This window comes from Eulemur rufifrons, chromosome 9, assembly GCF_041146395.1.
Source record: "Eulemur rufifrons isolate Redbay chromosome 9, OSU_ERuf_1, whole genome shotgun sequence".
NCBI classification, from domain to species: Eukaryota; Metazoa; Chordata; class Mammalia; order Primates; family Lemuridae; genus Eulemur; species Eulemur rufifrons.
In genome coordinates, this window is record NC_090991.1 from 11,246,331 (window position 1) to 11,267,916 (window position 21,586).

A 21,586-nucleotide genomic window follows, 5' to 3' on the forward strand; every position below is an offset into this window, starting at 1 on the left:
ACCAGGTTACCCACTTAGGGGTGGGCAGGCCCCAACCCAATCACTGCAGCCCCCTCCCCGCCCCCCGGCATCCCTGTGCTCCCTCCACAGACCTCGCAGCAACTCCGCCTGGCAAATCTATCTGCAAAGGCGGGCAGAGCGGGGCACCCCCAAGCCTCCAGGGCCCCCTGCTCAGCCCCCTGGCCCGCCCAACGCCTCTAGGTAATGGGGTATCCCCCACTCACGCCCACCTCTCACTTCTGCCACCTGCCTCCCCTGGTGATGGCTCCTTCTGCAGTGCAGTGTGATGCCCCTGGGAGGGGAGCACCTGCTCCCTAACCCTGGCTTTGCCCCCCCACAGTAACCCCGACCTCAGGAGGAGTGACCCTGGCTGGGAGCGCTCGGACAGTGTCCTCCCGGCCTCTCACGGGCACCTCCCCCAGGCTGGCTCGCTGGAGCGAAACCGTGTGGGAGGTACGTGAGCCAGGGCTGGGGCAGCCTACTCTGGGCCTGGCCATGGTCTTGATCAGGATGGACCCTGCCTTTGGTGGCTTTGGACCAGGACCTGTACCCTGCAGGTGCAGGGCCAGGGAGGACCCAGGAGGGCATGGAACATGGCACTGAGCTCTGGGATTCAGGACCAGGGGAGGGTCAACTCGGGTGTGGGCTTGAGGCCATCCCCTGTCCAGGTATCAGTGACCTCCCTTCCCCCTCCCTACTTTGTCCAGCCTCCTCCAAACTGGACAGCTCCCCAGTGCTCTCCCCTGGGAACAAAGCCAAGCCTGATGACCACCGCTCAAGGCCAGGCCGGCCCGCAGTGAGTCACCTGATGGCAGGCGTGGCCCTGCATTATGCTGGTTCAGGGCTTAGGGGCAGGACTTGGAGCCTCTAGAGCCCCTGGGAGGCAGGGGCAGGGCCCCCACTAATCCGCTGAGGACTATGGGGCTGGCGGGGCTGGCACTGCTCACACCACTAACCTTTCCAACCTCTCTCCTGCCTCTCCGGCTGCCTTTCTTGCCCCGCGGCCCCTGCCAGAGCTATAAGCGAGCGATCGGTGAGGTTAGTGAGGTGGGGCCTGCTTGTGGGAGCCCTCTCCTGCTACCCTGCCCGGTCTCCTCTCCTCCTTTGTACCACCCCAGCCTGAGCCCACCTTCTGCCCTCCCCTCACACATCTCCTCCCCTGCAGGATTTCGTGTTGCTGAAAGAGCGGACCCTGGATGAGGCCCCCCGGCCTCCCAAGAAGGCCATGGACTACTCTTCGTCCAGTGAGGAAGTAGAGAGCAGCGAAGAGGAGGAGGAGGAAGGCGATGGCGAGCCATCAGAGGGGAGCAGAGACACCCCTGGGGGCCGGTATGGGGGTGTCCTGGGGGCGGGGCCCTCCTGCTCAGAGGCCTAGTGAGAGGAGGGATGTGGGCAGAGAAGGAGGGGACAGGGCCATGGGCAAGTCTGAAGGAGAGTAGCTCCGATTCTCCAGAGAATGGGGTGAGGGTGCTGGTGTCCTGTCGCTCCGCCATTCTGTTGTGGAGTGCGTCCTTTCAGGTGCCTCTCTGCCCCGTGCCAACCTGGCCTGTGCCCCATGCAGGGCACACCTCACAGTGGAGCAGAGCGGGGCTGCTCGGTGAGGGCTGAGCAGGTCACGTTTTGAATAGAGGCTGAAAGCCTTAGTCTCTGGCTGTCCTCTGCCTCCTGTGGCACTCGTGTGGCAGGCAGGACCTGGAGGGGCCCCACCTTCCTCTCTCCCACAGCAGCGATGGCGACACAGACAGCGTCAGCACCATGGTGGTCCACGACGTCGAGGAGATCCCCGGGACCCAGCCCCCATATGGGGGCGGCACCATGGTGGTCCAGCGCGTGAGTGGGCCTCTCCCACCATGCCCCGTGCCTACTGTGTGCCTTCCTCAGCCTCAGCGCTGACCCTTCCCTCTGTCCTGTAGACCCCTGAAGAGGAGCGGAGCCTACTGCATGCTGACAGCAACGGTTACCCAAACCTGCCTGACGTGGTCCAGCCCAGCCACTCGCCCACCGAGAACAACAAAGGTCAAAGCCCACCCTCAAAGGATGGAGGTGGCGATGTAAGTGGGCTGGACGCGGATCCGTGGGGAGAGAAGAGTCCGGCACTCTACAGGAGATTGGGGTGCTGGGCCCCTGTGGTGGGCACAGCAGAGCACCTTGAGCTGCATGGCCAGGGGTTCCGGTGGGGGAGCTGGGGCCTGGGGACAAGACCAGGGCAGGGCAGGGCCGCAGGCTGGGGTCACGCTGGTTTGCCTGACCGCTGCCTTCCCTGCAGTACCAGTCCCGTGGGCTAGTAAAGGCCCCTGGCAAGAGCTCGTTCACCATGTTTGTGGATCTAGGGATCTACCAGCCCGGAGGCAGTGGGGACACCATCCCCATCACAGGTGAGGATGGGAGGACAGATCTGCTGTGAGGCAGGGGTCCAGAGGCGGCCTGGAGGGGGGCAAGTGGTCCTCTGAGGACGCAGCTTTACAAAGTGCAGGCACAGCCACTCTCCTGTGGGCCTTTGCACCTGCCCTGGCACAGAGGCAAGAAGAGCTTCTGAGATCCCTCGGCAAAAGAGGAAAAATGCTCAGAGAAGCTAAGGGACCTGGGCAAAGATTCAAAACTAATAAGTGACAGAACTAGGACTTGAGCCAGGCCTTTGACGGGGAGTCCAGTGCTCTGTTGTATCTTCCTTGCACCTCCTCTAGTCTTTCCCCTCTCTTCTGCGTGTTCTGAGACTACTCGGCTCCAGGTCAGATGGAGGGGGATGGGGGTAAAGAGACGGGTTAGAGGGCTGTAACCCATCCTCCCTCCTCTTCCTCCTCGCAGCCCTAGTGGGTGGAGAGGGTACTCGGCTTGATCAGCTACAGTACGACGTGAGGAAGGGCTCTGTGGTCAATGTGAACCCCACCAACACCCGGGCCCACAGTGAAACCCCTGAGATTCGCAAGTACAAGAAGCGATTCAATTCCGAGATCCTCTGTGCAGCCCTTTGGGGTAAGCTGGGGCTGGGACAGCTGAGAGGGGTCTGGCGCACTCCCATCCTCCTGGTCAGGTGAGGGCCTGGCTTGGCCTCTGACCTGCCAAAGGGCTCCTGTTGCAGGGGTCAACCTGCTGGTGGGCACGGAGAACGGGCTGATGCTGCTGGACCGGAGCGGGCAGGGCAAGGTGTATGGACTCATCGGGCGGCGACGCTTCCAGCAAATGGATGTGCTGGAGGGGCTCAACCTGCTCATCACCATCTCAGGTACTCGAGCAGAGCGTGGCGGACAGGGAGGGGCTCAGCTCCTTGGCATTGTGTCACCGTCTCCCCACTGGAGGAGGGCAGCCTTGGTCCAGGAGCTCGGCGGTGGGGGGCCACCCTTGTGGTATGCGGACAGAGGATGGCGGGAAGGCAGCAGCTGGGCCTCTGATGAAGATGAGAGTGTGTGTGTGTCTGTCTGTCCCTCAGGGAAAAGGAACAAACTGCGGGTGTACTACCTGTCTTGGCTTCGGAACAAGATTCTGCACAATGACCCAGAAGTGGAGAAGAAGCAGGGCTGGACCACCGTGGGGGACATGGAGGGCTGCGGGCACTACCGAGTCGGTGAGGACGCCACAACAGGATGGCCGGGGCTTGCTTGTTCATGAGAAGACAGAAGCCAGTCCTGGGCCCGATGGCTAAGAAAGCCTTGAAGCCAGAGACTTGGGGCCTGGGACGGGGTGGCGTGGCGACGACCATCAGGAGGGGCTGGCAGCCGAGAAGGGCAGCCTTCCCATCCCTCTTCTCTCCTCTCCCCAGTGAAATACGAGCGTATTAAGTTCCTGGTCATTGCCCTGAAGAACTCCGTGGAGGTCTACGCCTGGGCCCCCAAACCCTACCATAAATTCATGGCCTTCAAGGTAATCCCAGCCTCAGCCCGCCAGCCCTGCCCCAAGGTTCAGCTCCTCTCCCTGTCCCGGCTGAGCCCTTCTCTCCTCCGCAGTCCTTTGCTGACCTCCCTCACCGCCCTCTGCTGGTCGACCTGACGGTAGAGGAGGGGCAGCGGCTCAAGGTCATCTACGGCTCCAGCGCTGGCTTTCACGCAGTGGATGTTGACTCGGGGAACAGCTATGACATCTACATCCCTGTGCATGTGAGCGGGGCAGGGCTGCAGGAGGGTGGGACCACCCAGTCTGGGCACCAGATGAGGGGACTCCAGCACACCTTCTCCCCAGATCCAGAGCCAGATCACACCCCATGCCATCATCTTCCTCCCCAACACCGACGGCATGGAGATGCTGTTGTGCTACGAGGACGAGGGCGTCTACGTCAACACGTACGGGCGGATCATCAAAGACGTGGTGCTGCAGTGGGGAGAGATGCCCACCTCTGTGGGTGAGTGAGGTGCTGCCCTCGGAGCCACGTGCCCCTGAGGGGGCCCAGGAGCGCATCCTGGGAGAGGGGCCGGGCTGCAGCCACTCAGCCCCCAACTGCCTTCTCCCCACAGCCTACATCTGCTCCAACCAGATAATGGGCTGGGGTGAGAAAGCCATTGAGATCCGCTCTGTGGAGACAGGCCACCTGGATGGGGTCTTCATGCACAAACGAGCCCAGAGGCTCAAGTTCCTGTGTGAGCGGAATGACAAGGTGGGAGCCTCTTTCCCTCTTGAAAGGGCCCCTGTGCTGTACTGGCTCCTATGACCCGAGGCCCCTGGGCAGGGTTCTGGGCGAGGCGTGGTGGTGGTATCTTCCTGAAAGGGGGCGCCCTGGGGGTGCAGTGTGCAGTCACCCCCTCTGCCCTTCCCTGCCTTCAGTTTCTGAGAGCTCTGCAGATGCCGTCACCCCAAGGGTCTGGTAGTGTCCCCTCTTCCCCAGCATTTCAGCCTTTCACAGGGGTGAGGCAGGCACTCTGAGAGTCATTCTACAGTTTCTCTCTCTCTCTGTCCCCTACTCCCTCTGTCCCAATTTCCCTCTCCCAGTTAATTGAGAGCCCAACCCTCAGTGACTTCTTCTCACCCTACCCAGGTGTTTTTTGCCTCGGTCCGCTCTGGGGGCAGCAGCCAAGTTTACTTCATGACTCTGAACCGTAACTGCATCATGAACTGGTGACGGGGCCCTGGGCTGGGGCTGTCCCACACTGGACCCAGCTCTCCCCCTACAGCCAGACTTCCCAGGCCGCCCCTCTTTCCCCTCCCTGGGCTTTTGCTTTTACTGGTTTGATTCACTGGAGCCTGCTGGGAACGTGACCTCTGACCCCTGATGCTTTTGTGATCACGTGACCATCCTCTCCCCCCAACATGTTCTCTCCCCAAAACTGTGCCTGTCCCCAACTTCTGGGGAGGGACACAGTTTCCCCTTACCAGGAATTGAGTGGGCCTCGCCCCTCCCCCCCTTTTCTCCACTTCAGAGGAGAGTGCTGGGGCTTGGACCCCTCACCCCACTGCTGCTGACTGGGCAGGGCCCTGGACCCCTTTATTTGCACGTCAGGGGAGCCGGCTCCCCCCTTGAATGTACCAGACCCTGGGGGGGGTCACTAGGCCCTAGGTTTTTGGGGGGTCACCAGCCACTCCAGGGGCAGGGACCATTTCTTCATTTTCTGAAAGCACTTTAATGATTCCCCTCCCCCCAAACCCCAGGGAATGGAGGGGGGACCCCGCCAGCCAAAACATTCCCCCCTTTCCAACCTCCTCCCTTCCTCTTTGCCTCTGCCCTTCCCTGGTGGAGTGAGGGAGCAGGACGCTCTCGCCCTCCACCCCCTCTTGCTTGCATCTGTATATAGTGTGAGCAGCAAGTAGCCCTTTCCTTCCCTCCCTCACCCCTCCTCAATGTAGTGGCCTTGGATATCCCGTTTGTTAATAAAGACAATTCAACCAGCTCCTACCCTTTCAGACCCCATTTTATTGTTTTCTCTCACAATCCTGGATGCTAGCCAGAGACAGCCTGCAGAGTCGGGATGAAAGGGGCAGGGTAGGGTGGGATCTGCAATGAGTGAGTCTTACGGGAGTGGAGTGGGGTGGGCAGTGCTGGGCCAAGAAAACCTAGAAGAAGTGACTTTGGGGTGCCAGGGCATCCTCAGCCCTAAACCTTTGGGCCTGAAGACCACTTGCACGGAGGGTATTTGGTCCCCACTCACTCCAGCAGGGCCAGGCCTGAGAACGACAGGGCTTCCTGGCTCCAGCCTCCCTATTCGCAAGCCCTGCAGAGGTCTAGCCTCTCTGGCTATCAAAGGGACAAAGTAGCTTAGACGCTCCCAGGCTCCAGAGTCACCTGGGGCTGGGGCTGTGCCTGAGGAGGGCAATCCTTGCTTTCCGGAGGATTGTTACCCAAGAGCCCACCTGCACCATCTGCTCTCTCCTGTTGACCCTTGGCCTAGGGCCAGACCTATGCACATGAGCACACACCATTGCTCTTGGGAAGTTCACGACATACAGATTTATCAGCAGTGGGAAAGGACCATGATACAGTGGTGGCAGCAGCTTTTTTCAGAATCTATTTCCTACTGGAAATGGGTGGAGAAATTGAAGTTGGTGCGGGCTCAGGTTGGATACAGGGTGGGTAGGGGAGATCCGGCACTTGGTTGAAGTAGCCCCCAAGGAAGATGAGGCTGGAGCCCACGCTGAAGAGCACCAGAGCGGCCCAGAAGCAGATGTTGTCAAGGGCCTTCCCCATGCGCACCCAGTCGGACACCTCCTGGAGAAAGGATGGCACAAACTGAGTCCGTAAAACGGCAGCTGCAAGAGCCAGCGGCAGGCCCAGGAGAGAGTGGGGGGCCTCTGCAGTGCCCCACCTCGCCGGCGGCCTCCTGGTCTCGCATGCTCTCGGCCACGAAGTTCACGGCATCCACACAGCAGCGGATCTCTGGGGCAGCGGCGCCCAGGCTCTGGCAGAGGGCAGCTGGCAGGGGCAAAAGCGGGGATGGGTCATTAGGAGCCTCCCCCGCTGCAGGTGCCCCTGCTGGCCTGTCGGGTCCACTGTGCTCACCGGTCCAGGTCCCGTGCCGGTGTCTCTGCCCCTCAAACACGAGCTCGCTCCGCGGCTTTTTCAGTATCAGCTCCTCCGCGCGGAGCAATAAACCCACTGACGACGCCCGCCTTGGGGGCGAGGCGGCCCGGGGGCCCTCGGGGGGCGACGCGGAGCCCAGGAGGCGCGGCAGCAGCTCCAAGAAAACCTGGGGCCGGGGCGGGGATTAGCTCGAAGCCCCGCCCCATCCCAGGGCCGCCCCGCCCCCATCCCAGGGCCGCCCCGCCCCGCGCTTACGTGGCGCAGCCGCAAGGACATGGTGTGAGTGGTGGGCGTCCGCAGAGACATGTTGAGCACGATGACGCAATTCATGACAATGAGCGTGGCAACCACCATGACGAAAATAAGGTACCTGCGGAGCCCCGGATGCGTGACGTCACAGCTGCCCACTCCCCCCGCCACGGAGGGCACCGCCCGTCGTCTGAGCTCACAGACACACCTTGTCTCCGCCGGGGCTGGGGTCGCTCCCCCGAGCTGCTCACCCTCGGCGAGGCCAGACGCGTCCCCCGGCCTTTCTGCCCCTCCTACCACCTGTGGCGGCCATGAAGGGCACCCCCAGCTCCCTGGACACCCTGCTGTGGGTCTACCACTTCCACAGCTCCACTGAGGTGAGACTCCGCCGACGGCACCGCCCAAGGGCGGCACCTCGGGACCCTCTGGGTAGGTCTTCAGCGCTCCTCCTCCTCCCTCTCCCTTGACCCCTGCCCTATGACCTGATGATTCCACTGCCCCTGCTCCTCCTCCAGGTGGCTCTCCAGCCCCCGCTCCTGTCTTCCCTGGAACTCTCTGTGGCCGCAGCCCATGAGTATCTGGAGCAGAGGTTCGGAGAGCTGAGGTCCCCGGAGCCCCAGCAGCCGAAGGAGCCGGGGAAGTTGCCTGACCCGAAGCCCACCCTGGGGCTGGTGCTAAGAGAAGCCGCGGCCAGCATCGTGAGCTTTGGCGCCACCTTATTAGAGGTGGGCGGGGAGAGAAGGAGTCCAGGAGGGGGGCTAGGGCAGCGGGAGCAGGAACCCCCGAACTCCACTAACCCCTATATCCACAATGCAGATCTCAGCCCTGTGGCTGCAGCAAGAGGCGCGGCGACTGGACGGCGATGACGGCACCCCGGGCCCAGCCCCAGACGCCGGGGATCCGGGCAGAGCGCTGGCCCGGGTAGCCCAGGCTGCCGGGCAGGGGGCTCTGCACGCTGGGGCTTTGGCGGGCGCCAGCGCCCGGCTCCTCGTCCAGGGGGTGAGGCTGTGCCTGTGTGGACGGGGCCTGCAGGGGTCTGCCTCATTCCTGCAACAGTGGCGACGGCAGCTGGGCCTCGGAATCCCCAGGGAACAGGTGAGTTCAGGATGGGGGGTGAGTTGGGGGGCCAGAGGCAGCGAGGCTGGGAGGCACTGAGCCGGACCGCCCGCCAACAGAGATACTCGAGAGGCCTCAAGGTGGCGTCCAGCAACAGCGCGGAGGACGGGGGACCGGGAGATCCTTCACCATTCCAGCCCCACCCCGCGTCCAAATAAAGCCCAGGAGGGGACGAGACGGCCAAAGCTGCGCCTACAGTCGCTTGGTTTTGGCGGCGCCCCTACGTCGGCAACCTCTTTTGGCCCCGCCCTTCACGTTGGCCACGCCCCCGCGTGTGACAGCCGGGACCCACTCCGCCCTCACCTGCCCAGCAGCGGCACGCTCAGAGACGTCTCTGGGATTTTCTGGGCTATTAGGAACAAGAAGACGGTCTGGGCGAGCAGGACGTTGATGGAGACAGTGCATTTCTGGCCGCCGGCTGGAGGGAGCGCCCAGTGAGAGCGGGCGCTGCCTCCGGGAATGAGCCGGATTTAGGGTCGGGGCGACTCCTTACCCTGCGCCGGCAGGAAGTAGGCGAGCAGCACTAGGCCCGAGATGAGCACGCAGGGCACGATGATGTTAATGATGTAGAAGAGAGGCTTCCGGCGGATGATGAGCGTGTAGATGACGTCGGTTTCCCCAGGGCTGTCAGCAGAGCCACCGTCGTGGTGGCGGATCACCCCAGGGCAGAAGTCAATGGCCCACTCGCCGTTCTCTGCGGGAGGGAAGAGGCAAGTGCGGTCGGCCCGCTCTGGAGGCTGGGTGCCCTGCGCTGCTTTCTGGCCGCACACCTGACCGCAGAAACCTGTAACCCTGGGCGGAGGAGGAGGATGCGGCAGTCTGGGCCAGGGTGGACTGCCTGGGCCACGAGTCATAAGATAGGGGCAGAAAAGGGCATTCCTGGGGAGGGCATGGAAAGACCTCCAGCGAGAAGGGAGAACTAGAGTGACAGTCGAGAATGATTTCAGGAAAGGGGCAAGCTAAAAGCCCAGTTGCCAAAGTCAATCCCCATATCGTTGGTCTGGAGCAACCCCACTCTGAAACTCGCCTCTCTGGACCCCATCTAGAAGCGGGTCTTTAGGAGCAGGAAGGGGCTTCACCAGTAAAGGCCGCAGTGTCGATATCGATCTTGTTGACGGGCTCTCCGTTGTCGTCCACGGCAAAGGTGAACTCCACCTCTTTGGCATTGTACGTCTGAGAGCTGCGGAGCCGGGGCCGGGCCCCCACCCCAGAAGCTCGGACCTGGGCCCCAGCCTCAAGCCCCGACCCGGACGCGTAGACCTTGCCGAGTAATAAGGCTCCACGCCTTTACCCAGGCACAGCCTGCACGCCTCTTTCCACCCCTGCTTGGAACCCACCCCATGCCAAGGCCTGGCTCCGCCTCCAGCACAAAGCCCCGCCCCAGCCATGCCACTTTCCCCATCTGGCCCCGCCCCTGTCCCAGGGCCCTCCCATAATCGTCCAGGCCTTTGGGTAACTCTTCCCACCGGAAAATGAGCGAGCAGTTCTGCCAGTCGAAGGGGAAGTAGGTGACCTCCACGGTGCAGGTACTGCGGTAGATGGCCGGGGGTAACCAGGTCACGAAGCCTCCCTCATAGACCAGCACGTTGGCGTAGTAGGCCACATCGAACTGGCCATCAATACTGTGGGCTCAGGGAAACCGAGCTTTTGCACAGGTCCGTACCTCCTCCAAGCACCCCCTGCCTCAGCCAAATCCAGCCCAGCACCCCAGGCTGGCTTCCCTCCAGCCTGGCGTCCAGCCTGGTCCTTACTTGTTTTCCAGCACAATCTCCGGTAGCCATACGAGTTCTGAAGGGACCCGCAGGGTTTCTATGCCCCCAAAGTCTTCCTTGCTGTAGTTGAGTCGGTAATCTTGCCAGTCCTAAGGGGTGGGGGATGGAAGGACGTGTTGCCCTGCATCTCCTGCCTGATGCTGCCCGGGAGAAGTTCGGGCGAAAGGGGTCCCCTGGGCGAGACCTCACACTGTTCCCCAGCTTTGACTCACGATTCCAATCCAGACGCTAGTTGTGAGAGTCTCCTCTTTCTCATTCTGCAGAGGGGAGATGGGGATGATTGAAGTGGGATTTCACCGCCAGAAGTGAGCTTTAGGACAGAGCTCGGTGGTTGGGGCCAGAAGTGGGATTTTAGGCTTGGAGTGAGGGTGGGAGATCTTACCAGTGAGATGAGGTTCGTCAGGGTGACCTTGAGGGTGACAGTGACAGTGTCCTCAGGCTCCCTCACTGGCCTGCTTCCTCGGTCATAGTTGTCGAAGAGATGGTGATAAAGAGGCAACTCCTCATTCTTCCCCTCGCTGCTGCCTGGGATAGGGTCAACAAGGAAGGGACACTGGAGCTGAAGAGGCTGGAGCCCCCCTCCTCTGGGACTGCACAGGTCTCTGAGGCTGTATATTTTTCTGTGTCTGTCTCCTGAACCCACGATATTGCTCCTGGGGACCAAATATCTTGTCCCAGACTATGCCTTGGTCTGTGTCTTTGCTCTCCTTGTCCCCTTATGTCAGTGTCCGTGTGTCCACTTGCTTCCCCTGACCCCTGTCCATACCAAGAAGCCCCAAGAGGAGCAGGGCAGCAGGCAGAACCCCCGCCATCCTGCTGTCTGGTTCTCAGGGTTATTCTGAGCTTTGGCAGGCTTGGAGGGGCAGGCCAGGGTGCATGTGTGAGGGGGAGGAGGGTGTTAGTTCCGGGCTGGGTTAGGGGACTGTCACCTAATCCTCTACCCACCTCCGCTGCAACTGGGGACATTTTGGCTGCTTCCAGAGGCAGCTGCCCTATCCTGAGTTCCCTGTCCCCTGCCCCCACCCCATCCCGGCATCCTTTGCCTGGGCTTCAGCCAGCTCCCCAGCCACAGACCTGATCCTCGTGAGAAAAGCAGGTCTTTAATAGCACCTGGAACCACAAGCCCGGCAGCGGGGAATGGGGACGCTGCTTTCAACATGCACTGGTGTCCTTTGAGTAAGCTGCCTGTGGAAATGGCTTTGCCTGATGAACATATCTGGGGATGTGACACACCCCTTGCCTCCCATACTCACCCATGTGGAACACACACTGTCACCACCCACAGCCCGGCCAAAGTCACAGTAATGCCGTTCCCGTCGGCAGAGTTTGGCAAGCAGCAGTCTCTAAAAAGACCTGGGAATAAGACAGGTGGCCACAGGGGATTAGCCTGCAGTAACACAGACTCCGCCTGGCAAAGGAGACCACGCTCAATACAGGGCCCACCTCTTCCACAACCTGATCCCCACGTCTGCCTGTCGGCCCCTCTGGGTGTGTACACCTAGCAGACTTGTTTCTCCTTGCCGCTCCCTGCTGCCACCTTGTGGCCACATATGACAGTACTATCTTCTCCACCCCACCGCCCAAAACACATCCCCTCCTTAATTAATCCTTTCAGTGTTTCTCAAAGTCTTCCTGAATCACTCTAATCAGTCACCTGGAGTGCTTATTTAAAAGCAGGAGATTCCTAGGCTCCATCCCCAAAGAATCCGGATTTAGGGAGATGGAGTGCTAGGAATCTGGTTGTTTTTTGTTTGTTTGTTTATTTTGGAGACAGGGTCTTGCCCAGCCCGGAACTAACACCCTCCTCCCCCTCACACATGCACCCTGGCCTGCCCCTCCAAGCCTGCCAAAGCTCAGAATAACCCTGAGAACCAGACAGCAGGATGGCGGGGGTTCTGCCTGCTGCCCTGCTCCTCTTGGGGCTCCTTGCTATGGACAGGGGTCAGGGGAAGCAAGTGGACACACGGACTGGGCTAGAATGCAGTGGCATGATCATAGCTCACTGTAACGTCAAACTCCTGGGTTCAAGCAATCTTCTTGCCTTTGCCTCCCGAGTAGCTGGAACTGCATGCGTGAACCACAATGCCAGGCTAATTTTTCTACTTTTTGTAGAGACAGGGTCTGTGTTGCTCAGACTGGAATCTGTACTTTTAGGAAGCTACCCAGGTGTTACTCATGGGGCAGGAGAGGCTGGACTAAGCACTTTTTATGCCTTACACTTCACTTCCTCATACCAATCCAGCAAAGCAACTATCCTTGTCCTGAATGCATGAAAGAGGACCCTAAGGTCGAAGTCCAAGGTCACACAAGTAGACTGGCAATAATGCATTAGCTTTATCAATCAACTATATTGATCGTCTACACCTGTGTTCATTTTCACTTCACAAAACACTCATGTCCAGCAGTTTGGGGTCTCCTCTCTTTACCTGTGATGTCCCACGTAACCACCTCCATGTTACAAGTGAGAACACCAAATACCAGAGTGTCCATGTGGCTCCCTGTTCATTTCCCACACATCCTTGAAGGCTCTGCTTCCACCGCCAGCTGCCTTTCATCTCATGCTTTCCAGTTCAGACCCCCCCAGAAAGGATCTCTTTGACCCAGCTCCCCTCCTTGCACGTGGCTGGTACATGGACTGACTCTTAAATCTTAGCGGCTGCTGATTCCACAGCCACTAGGTAAGGGGTCAAGAGTTGTGATAAATACAAATGTTTATTCAAACATTAATGAACACTGACAAGGTTCCCCTCACAGGCCAGGTGCTGTGGTTACAGAGGCGAACAAGTCAGGCCTCAAGGAGTTATCGTCTAATAAGGAAGACACATAAGGCCGGGCGCGGTGGCTCACGCCTGTAATCCTAGCACTCTGGGAGGCCGAGGCGGGTGGATTGCTCAAGGTCAGGAGTTCGAGACCAGCCTGAGCGAGACCCCGTCTCTACTAAAAATAGAAAGACATTATATGGACACCTAAAAATCTATATAGAAAAAATTAGCCGGGCATAGTGGCGCATGCCTGTAGTCCCAGCTACTCGGGAGGCTGAGGCAGTAGGATCGCTTAAGCCCAGGAGTTTGAGGTTGCTGTGAGCTAAGCTGACGCCACGGCACTCACTCTAGCCTGGGCAACAAAGTGAGACTCTGTCTCAACAAAAAAAAAAAAAAAAAAAAAAAGGAAGACACATAAACAGCCAGTGACACCAGAACTGGGAAAAGAGTTAGAACACAGGAGCCGTGGAAGCTACAGGCAGGGGAATCAGATCCACTCAGGTCTGTCTTCAGGAAAGAGAGCCTGGAGGCTACCTCATGGACTGTCACATGCCAGTGTCCAGGGCGGCCCTGGGGACCAGCCACCCCCACCTCTCCTGTCTCTGCTGCTCTGTACCCCTCTCACTACCGACCGGCGTGTCTGTTCTCTACTTTGTGTGTCCCCTTTCGACCGTGTCACTTCTGCTTCATTTCACCATGGTCTTTGCCCCACATGGACTTCTTGGCTTCTCTCTGCAGATGCAGCCAATGCGCCTTTGCTCCCATCGCTACCTGCCCGATGCCATGAAGCTGGGGGTGCAGACACTGAAGGGTCACGGGGTTGGCCTGAGATTGTTCCGTTTCCCAAGGGTGGTGGGGGGTGGCAGGCCCTATGACTGGCCACATGTCCGGTGCCTGCCATCCCCTACCAACCCAGCCCACCTCCTACATAATTACTTCCCAGAACACCCTGTCATGATCCCATGCTCACTGCTACAGCTGAAAATTCACTGTATCTTCCCCAGCAGGACTGAAACTTGAAATCTTGCTTCCAAAATGATTGTGGCAGGGGCCCTTCAAAAAAAACTCTAACCCAGAGTCCAGTGTCCTCTAGTTTAAGTACAGTCTCTCCCAGGTGTGATTTCCATTCATTCTCCTAATGATGGGCTAAGTCCTCAGTGTAACCACATCAGGACATCATGTATAAACAATCCATCACACACACACCTACCACCACATACAAAATGCAACAGTGGGCAAAACTATATTTGGACCAACAACCTGCATGAAGGAGAGGAGTTCGGGGTTGGGGGTAGAGCGAGTAGAAATCCTCATCCCTTGATCCCCAGACCCACATATCGCTGTTGGTCCCAGGCACGGATTACAGTCTACAGGAGAGCACCTTGCTGTGGAGCCCCTGGCTGGGGATGTAACTTGCAGGTGAAGGTCTCGCCCAGACCAGTGAATCCCGCGAGATTCTCCTGCAGAGCCAGCACATGAGTAATCCTTCCCCTGAGGAGTCTCCAGGAGGGGCTTTTACTACCCCCATCCCACCCCACCCCTGCCCACCCCCGCCCCCCACTAGTCCTGGGAGCAGAGCCGAGACACCATCTTTTCTCGGTTTGGTTTGCCCACAGTGAGGATCGCCTGAGGGGCTGAGACTCCCTGCCCCGTCGGTGGAGTCAGGCACAGGCCTGTCAGGCAGGCCTGGGTTCTGTATTTTTATAATGGAAATTCCACAGAACCTTAGTGGGCTGCCTGACAAATTTTTTTCTGGGGACGCCTTGACATACACGCCAGACCCAAAGATCTCAGCTCAACAGGAAGCCACTCCCTTCACCTACTGGCTCTTGGCTAGCAAGTCGGAACAGCTGCAGCCGCCCCCAGCGGCCAGGCTGCCAGGCTGCCATTTCTTAGCCATCCGTGCCCTCACGGTGGAGACATCCCCAGGCTGGCCTGCTGAGGGCCCCCTCTGCCTTCCACACAAAGAGCTGCTCTTTTTTTTGTGAACAGGAGAAGTAGGTTTGGCTGAGCCAGGACAGGAAGGTATAGTAGACGCTAATTTCTAGACTGCCTCTCTCACCAGAACCCAAGCTGATTGCTGAAACCCTGCTGGTTTACATTCAAGGCACATAGTGCACAGCCTGGCACATAAGAGATGCTTGATAAATATTTAGTGAACAAATGAATGAGTCAATGAAGAAATGAGTGCTTTTTCTTCCAGCACCTTCCCTCCTACTGAGAACTGTTCTCCAGTCATATGACCCCCTAGGACCTACCAGGTACTTACAGACACTGCCCTCTGGCCAGAGTTGATTGGTCTCGGGGAGGACACCAAGCCAGGCCAGAGAAAGTCCTTCCCTAGAAATTTTCTCAAACAAGAACTCAGGAAGGCAGTCTCTGTCTGCTACCACAAGATAAGAAATGTAGACGCATGAGGCAGCCATATTCCTGCCTTGCCTTTTATGTGGAGTGAGAGAGAATGCAGTTGGTACACAAAGACAAGTAGAAGCAAGGAAGGCCCTTCAGCATTCCAGACATGGTCCCCGAAAATCCAGAAGCCCAGCTGTGCTCGATTCCTTCTATGTATGGGCTGGTTGCCCAACACATCCTTTGATTGAATGAGGTACCTCAGCATCTTTCCAGTATATCCCCCTTTTGGCTGGATACGGTGGCTCATGCCTGTAATCCTAGCATTCTGGGAGGCCAAGGCAGGAGGATCACTTGAGCTCAGGAGCTCGAGACCAGTCTGAGCAACAGTGAGACCCCGTTTCTACAAAAATAGAAAAATTAGCTGGGTGTGGTAGCACACGCCTATAGTCCCAGCTACTCAGGAGGGTAGGAGGGAAGAGGCAGGAGGATTGCTTGAGCCCAGGAGTTTGAGGTGACAGCTATGATCACACTACTGCACTCCAACTGGGGCAACAGAGCCCTGTCTCAAAAAAAATAAACATAAAAAAAGAAAAACCTTTTCTTGGCTTAAAAATCTTAGGATTTTTAAGAAAGAAAATAGCATAAAGAAAATCCAAAATGTCCCATAACACAATACCCAGAAAAATCCTTCTGACAATAAAAAAAAGTAATGCCTGCCATCCGTAGAAAAATTAAAGAGTACAGAAAGACACAATGGAAATTAAAAGCTTTCCTCTTTCCAGCCAGTCCCTTCCCCAAAGATTAATAGCTTTTTGTAAATCCTTCTAGACTGAAATCCAGTGTGTGTGTGTGTGTGTGTGTGTGCGCGTGTGTACAAAAGCATCAGACTGTGTTTACTATTCTCCAACTTTTTCTCACTTAATATATTGTAGAGATTGGCCCACATCAGGCAACAAGTCTTCCTCATTCTTTTTAACTGTTGCTCAGTGTTCCATTGCATGAAGGTACCGGAGCTAATTTATCCTCTTCCCAATGGATAGACATTTAAGATGCTAACCATTTTGGGTTTTGCTATGACATACTATACAACAGTGAACATATTTATGTATTTCTCTTTGGGATATTTTTGCAAATATATCCATAATGTAAATTCATAGCAATGAAATTTCTGGGACAAAGAATTTATGCACTTTTCAAAAAAAACAAAAAACACTCTGGACACCTTTTGCCAAACTGTTCTCAAAAAGCATGCACTCACGTACATTCATGCCAACAGAGTATGAGATTACCTGTTTCCTCATTCCCCAGGACAGAGTATTGTCAAACTGTTTAATTTTGCCAAAGGATAGGTGAAAACTGCTATCTCATTATTTTGATTTACACATCTTGATGAGAGTGATTGAGCTTTTTTTTTTTTTTTAGGACAGATGTACTAACCATACATATTTCTTTTTTCTGAAAACTGCCTATTTAAATCAATGGAACAAAGTAACAGTTATTCCAGTATATAAGAATCCGCTATACAATGGAGATAAAATACTACATTAATGTAGAAAATAATGCTTAAATAAATACTGTTGGGACAACTGTAAAACCAATCATCAAAATAATAAGCAAACCCTCATCTCTCTACTTCCACTGGGTAGACCAGATACTTGAATGTAAAATGAAGCCAAGAAATTTCTAGAGTAAAACAAGGATCAATGTACTTATTCATTATCTCAGAGGTAGGCCGGGTGTGGTGGCTCACACCTGTAATCCTAGCACTCTGGGAAGCCAAGGTGGGAGAATCGCTCAAGATCAGGAGTTCGAGACCAGCCTGAGCAAGAGCGAGAACCCGTCTCTACTAAAAATAGAAATGATCAGGACAGCTAAAAAATATATATAGAAAAAAAATTATCTGGGCATGGTAGCATATGCCTGTAGTCCCAGCTACTCGGGAGGCTGAGGCAGGAGGATTGCTTGAGCCCAGGAGCTTGAGGTTGCTGTGAGCTAGGCTGACGCCACGACACTCTAGCCCGGGCAACAGAGCGAGACTCTGTCTCAAAAAAAAAAAAAAAAAAAAAAAGATATCATTATCTCAGAGGTAAGAAGGCCTTTCTTCCCTTCTCTACAGCCCCAAATCAGAGACCATAAAGAAAAAGAAAAAAAATATATAAAATTTCTTTATATATAAAAATATAAAGCCAAAGGTAAGCAAATGGCAAGCTGGGAAAAAGTATCTGCAACCGATGGCTTACCGCCTTTATTTATTATATAAAGCAGTGGTCCCCAGCCTTTTGGGCACCAGGGACTGGTTTCATGGAAGACAATGTTTCCACAGACTGAGGGGCAGAGGGATGGTTTCAGGATAATTCAAGCTGATTACATTTATTATGCAGTCAAACCTTTCTGCTAATGATAATCTGCATTTGCAGCTGCTCCCCAGCGCTAGCACCACCACCTCAGCTCCACCCCAGATCATCAGGCCTTAGATTCTCACAAGGAGTGTGCTACCTGGATCCCTCTCATGTGCAGTTCACGGTAGGGTTAGCGCTCCTATGAGAATCTAATGCCACCACTGATTTGACAGGACGCGGAGCTCAGGTGGGGAACGGCTGTAAATACAGATGAAGCTTCATTTGCTCACTGCTGCTCACCTCCTGCTGTGCAATCTAGTTCCTAACAGGTGACGCTGGTCCTGAGGACAATGGGGTTTGGGGACTGCAGATACAAAGTGTTTACAGGGCCGGGAGCAGGGGCAAGCACCTGTAGTCTCAGCTACTTGGAAGGCTGAGACAGGGGGATTACTTGAACCCAGGAGACCAGTCTGAGCTACATAGTTGCGAGATCTCATCCCCTAAAAAAATAATAAAATAAAAATATAAAGTGCTCATAGAAAGTGATAAAAAGCTGACAACATGGTGAACAACTTGGGCTGCTATTTCCCTCCTCAAAACGCAAATATAGAGACGCAGCAAATGTATTAATAAAAGCACTGTTGTCAATGTGAGAAACCCCCCAGGAAGAGAGGAAATCCTGGTTTTGGAGGAGAACAGCCCACCAGAAGGGTGGCTGGTGCCTGGGAAAGAGATGAACAAAACCGGTAAAAACTCATAATAAATTCAGAGAGGGGCAAAAATGCATGCAGGGGCAGATGGAGAAAGGGAGAAGAGGGAGGGGGATCAGCGGTCTCCTTGGGCATCTGGTGATGCTGAAGGCAGCCAGGGAGTCCCCAGGCCCAGGGCAAAGCATCCCCCCTCCCCAGGTGGCAATCTCTTTACCAACTTGGGTGAAGAAGAAAGAAAACAAAAGTCCTTGGGACTTACCAGTACAGGAGAGAAAGTCCATACTGGTCATCTTGTTAGAAAAGATCTTGAATCAACTTCTTACTTCAGAACAAAGAAAGAAGACAAGAGAATGAATAATATAGTCTAAACTAACTATAACAAAACATTAATTTTTTTTGGTACTTAGTTAACTGTTAATGATTCTAGTCTATTCTTTTGAACAAAGGCAACACAATGGACAGCTACACATACACGTGTTAGGGCTGATAACATTCTCGAGCCTTTAGAAAGCAGTCTTTGTATTATTTGAATTATATAGCATGTTACATTTTTTATCAAATGTGACTAGTTTGTAAAAGGAGAAATTTAATTATTTTTCTGATCATTTGATTCTTTCTATTGAAGAATAGGTAAAACCAATTTTTTAAAAAGAATATGTGATCAAAGTTACATTAATTTTCCTGATATGGTCTACATGTAGAGAAAGCATATTCCCATATTTGATTATGATTTCTTTATTCCCATCATCTAACAATGATGAGAGGCTTCATTGAGCAAGAATCTGAAAAAGGGAATTCTTTATGTTTTATACCAAGGCTGGGCTTATTATCCATTTGTTTATTAAAAAGAAGTGCTACTTTATACATACAAAAAAAGGAGGAAGTATCAATAAACTAAAGCAGAAAGAAGCAGTTTCAAAGACTAGCTAGAGGTGAAGTGGTAATCAAAGATCTCTCCTTGCAGCTGGTGGATGTTTGAATGGATACTAAGGTAATAAAGGATGTTGTAAACCTTTGTGGAGAAAACTTTGAAACTGTTAAAGGACATAAAAGTTAAGTATAAATAGAGAGATATTTGTTTGGATGGTTCAACTTAATGTTATAAAGGTGTCAGTTCTCCCTTAAGTAATTTATAAATTGAATATTTAAGGACTTGAAAAACTTATCCTAAAATGTATATGGGTCCTTGAATAGCCATGTCAGTTTTGAAAAAGAAAAGAGGAGGGAATCACCAGGCAGATCTTAAAACATACCACAAAACCCACAGCAAACAAACAATGGGATTGCCTTTTGTTTGAAAGTCTTTAATTCATCTGGACTTTACTTTTGTATATGGTGTGAGGTAGGGATACAGCTTTGTTTCTTTTTTCTCCATAGAGTAAGGCAACTACTCACTACACCTGTTAATCGAACCTTTGCCCACTGATGTCATGCTACCTTTATCCTGTATCAAGCTTCCATATGTACGTGGGCTGTTTCTGCACTCTCCATTCAGTTTCATTGTTATATTTGTCAGTTACTGAACAGTACCACATTGATGGATTTGAGCACATTAAAACTAAGAATTTTTGCTCAACCAAAGACATCACACACCCTTTCCCACTATTGTTTGCCTACTCTGCTTACACTGTTTCACTCATTCGAGAAATATTTATTAGGCACCATGTTAGGCACTGGAGCTACCACAGTGAACAAGGCACACAATAGTGTGATTCCTGCAGAAACATGCTGGACTGGTGTTACTGAGCAAGGCAGCAGGGGCAGCTCATCTTCTAAAAGTGTCATCTTCTCAATAAATGTAAAAGTAGTATTTTGGCAGGATCATTGGTAAGACTGTAATAAAAAGACATTAGTGGGCTGGGTGCGGTGGCTCACGCCTGTAATCCTAGCACTCTGGGAGGCCAAGGTGTGAAGATCGCTCGAGGTCAGGAGTTCGGAGACCAGCCTGAGCAAAAGCGAGACCCCGTCTCTACTTAAAAATAGAAAGAAATTATCTGGGCAACTAAAAATATATAGAAAAAATTATCTGGGCATGGTGGCGCATGCCTGTAGTCCCAGCTACTCGGGAGGCTGAGGCAGTAGGATCGCTTAAGCCCAGGAGTTTGAGGTTGCTGTGAGGTAGGCTGACGACACGGCACTCTAGCCAGGGCAACAGAGCGAGACTCTGTCTCAAAAAAAAAAGACATTAGCGGAAAGCTTATAAAAGTGAGACCGGAGACACATACAGAGAAGCCCAAGAAGGTATCTTATTTAATGTTTTAAATCAATCCATGGAGCAGCTTCCACCCCTTAGATCATGGGCTATGTTTCTGAATACCTGCTGTCCCAAAGTTTGCCATCTAGAGGGACAGACAGTCATTAAAACAAAGTATGACAATAGGTTTGGCAAGCTGCTGTGGGGATTTATAATACAGTAACTAATCCAGTCTAAAGAGCTCAAAGTACAATTTCCCTCCTACAGTTGATCCAGAGCTGGAGCCACCAATCCACCAAAGCCCCACTGACAGAGCACCCATGTTTAGAATCCAAAAGACCCAAGGTGGCAGCTTAATTAGTGGCTTTGTCATGTAAATTCTAGATGGAAACATTCAAACTCCTGGGCTCAAGCAATCCTTTCGCCTCAACCTCCCTAATAGCTGGGACTACAGGTGCGCATCACTATGTCTTGCTAAAACCCACTTCTGATTCTAAATTTTGTTTTAGTTGGAGCTTTTGGTTACAAGGAAAAAAGGAATAAACTTAAATCACCTAAAAAAGAGAGAGAGCTTTTCAATCATCATGCCAGTAATTGATTCAGGCAAGAATCATCAATCATGCTGCAACCTATCGGCCAAAGTTTGATTAGGGACAGGATATTCACATAGTATCAAAGTATCTCCCCACGAAAGTGCTTCTTAGTCACAAAAGGAAAAATAGAATCTTCACAGTGGAGAAATGTGGTGGATTCCACCTTAACCAAGTGATCAAAGTTAACATCACCAGTAATGGACCAAATTGATATAATGTGTTTCCTGATAAGATGCTCCAAGAAAGACACAACATCACTTACGTAATATTCCTGCCTGAAAAATGTAACCCCAATCCAATCTTGTGGAAACAGCAGACAAATTGAGAGACACTCTACATAATTACTGGACTATAGTTTTCAAAAATGTCTAAGTCATAAAAAAATAAAGACAGGTTAAGGAACCAAAGGAAATTAAAGAGCTATGGTCCTGGATTGGATCCTGGACGGGGGAAAAAAAAAAAACAGCTATCAAGGACATTTTAGGACAATTGGCAAAATGGGATTATGAACTGTGCATTGGATAATAGTATTGTATCAATATTAAATTTCCTGAAATTA

The 21,586-nt window shown here is 53.6% G+C and overlaps 3 protein-coding genes across 8 annotated transcripts in view; 2 read left to right on the forward strand and 1 right to left on the reverse strand.

The window, feature by feature from the left end:
- The window catches only part of MINK1 (misshapen like kinase 1), a 50,877-nt gene extending 45,057 nt beyond the window's left edge, over positions 1-5,820 (forward strand). For 2 of the 6 annotated variants that reach the window (XM_069482071.1, XM_069482072.1), the window contains exons 18-32: positions 91-201; positions 341-453; positions 708-796; positions 1,166-1,329; positions 1,725-1,830; positions 1,914-2,051; positions 2,267-2,375; positions 2,806-2,973; positions 3,080-3,223; positions 3,428-3,562; positions 3,758-3,858; positions 3,942-4,091; positions 4,174-4,333; positions 4,446-4,585; positions 4,964-5,820. In XM_069482071.1, coding sequence (XP_069338172.1) covers positions 91-201; positions 341-453; positions 708-796; positions 1,166-1,329; positions 1,725-1,830; positions 1,914-2,051; positions 2,267-2,375; positions 2,806-2,973; positions 3,080-3,223; positions 3,428-3,562; positions 3,758-3,858; positions 3,942-4,091; positions 4,174-4,333; positions 4,446-4,585; positions 4,964-5,047 — 1,912 coding nt within the window. In that variant the 3' untranslated portion in view covers positions 5,048-5,820. Of the gene's footprint in view, positions 1-90; positions 202-340; positions 454-707; positions 797-1,014; positions 1,039-1,165; positions 1,330-1,724; positions 1,831-1,913; positions 2,052-2,266; positions 2,376-2,805; positions 2,974-3,079; positions 3,224-3,427; positions 3,563-3,757; positions 3,859-3,941; positions 4,092-4,173; positions 4,334-4,445; positions 4,586-4,963 lie in introns of all 6 variants that reach the window. The other 4 variants (XM_069482075.1, XM_069482074.1, XM_069482069.1 and 1 more) reach the window with 3 other exon arrangements.
- On the reverse strand, positions 5,531-12,531 carry CHRNE (cholinergic receptor nicotinic epsilon subunit). The gene is made up of 13 exons (XM_069483096.1): positions 12,504-12,531; positions 11,331-11,430; positions 10,460-10,661; positions 10,290-10,334; positions 10,057-10,166; positions 9,772-9,927; positions 9,385-9,485; positions 8,799-8,999; positions 8,609-8,723; positions 7,196-7,310; positions 6,920-7,106; positions 6,726-6,832; positions 5,531-6,628 (listed from the first exon to the last, which is right to left on the reverse strand). Exons 1-13 carry the CDS (start codon positions 12,529-12,531, stop codon positions 6,428-6,430), a joined length of 1,668 nt encoding a protein of 555 aa, XP_069339197.1. The 3' UTR covers positions 5,531-6,427.
- On the forward strand, positions 7,501-8,540 carry C9H17orf107 (chromosome 9 C17orf107 homolog). Its single transcript, XM_069482077.1, has 4 exons — positions 7,501-7,566; positions 7,705-7,914; positions 8,006-8,284; positions 8,365-8,540. Exons 1-4 carry the CDS (start codon positions 7,501-7,503, stop codon positions 8,461-8,463), a joined length of 654 nt encoding a protein of 217 aa, XP_069338178.1. The 3' UTR covers positions 8,464-8,540.
- Positions 12,532-21,586: the final 9,055 nt, after the last annotated feature.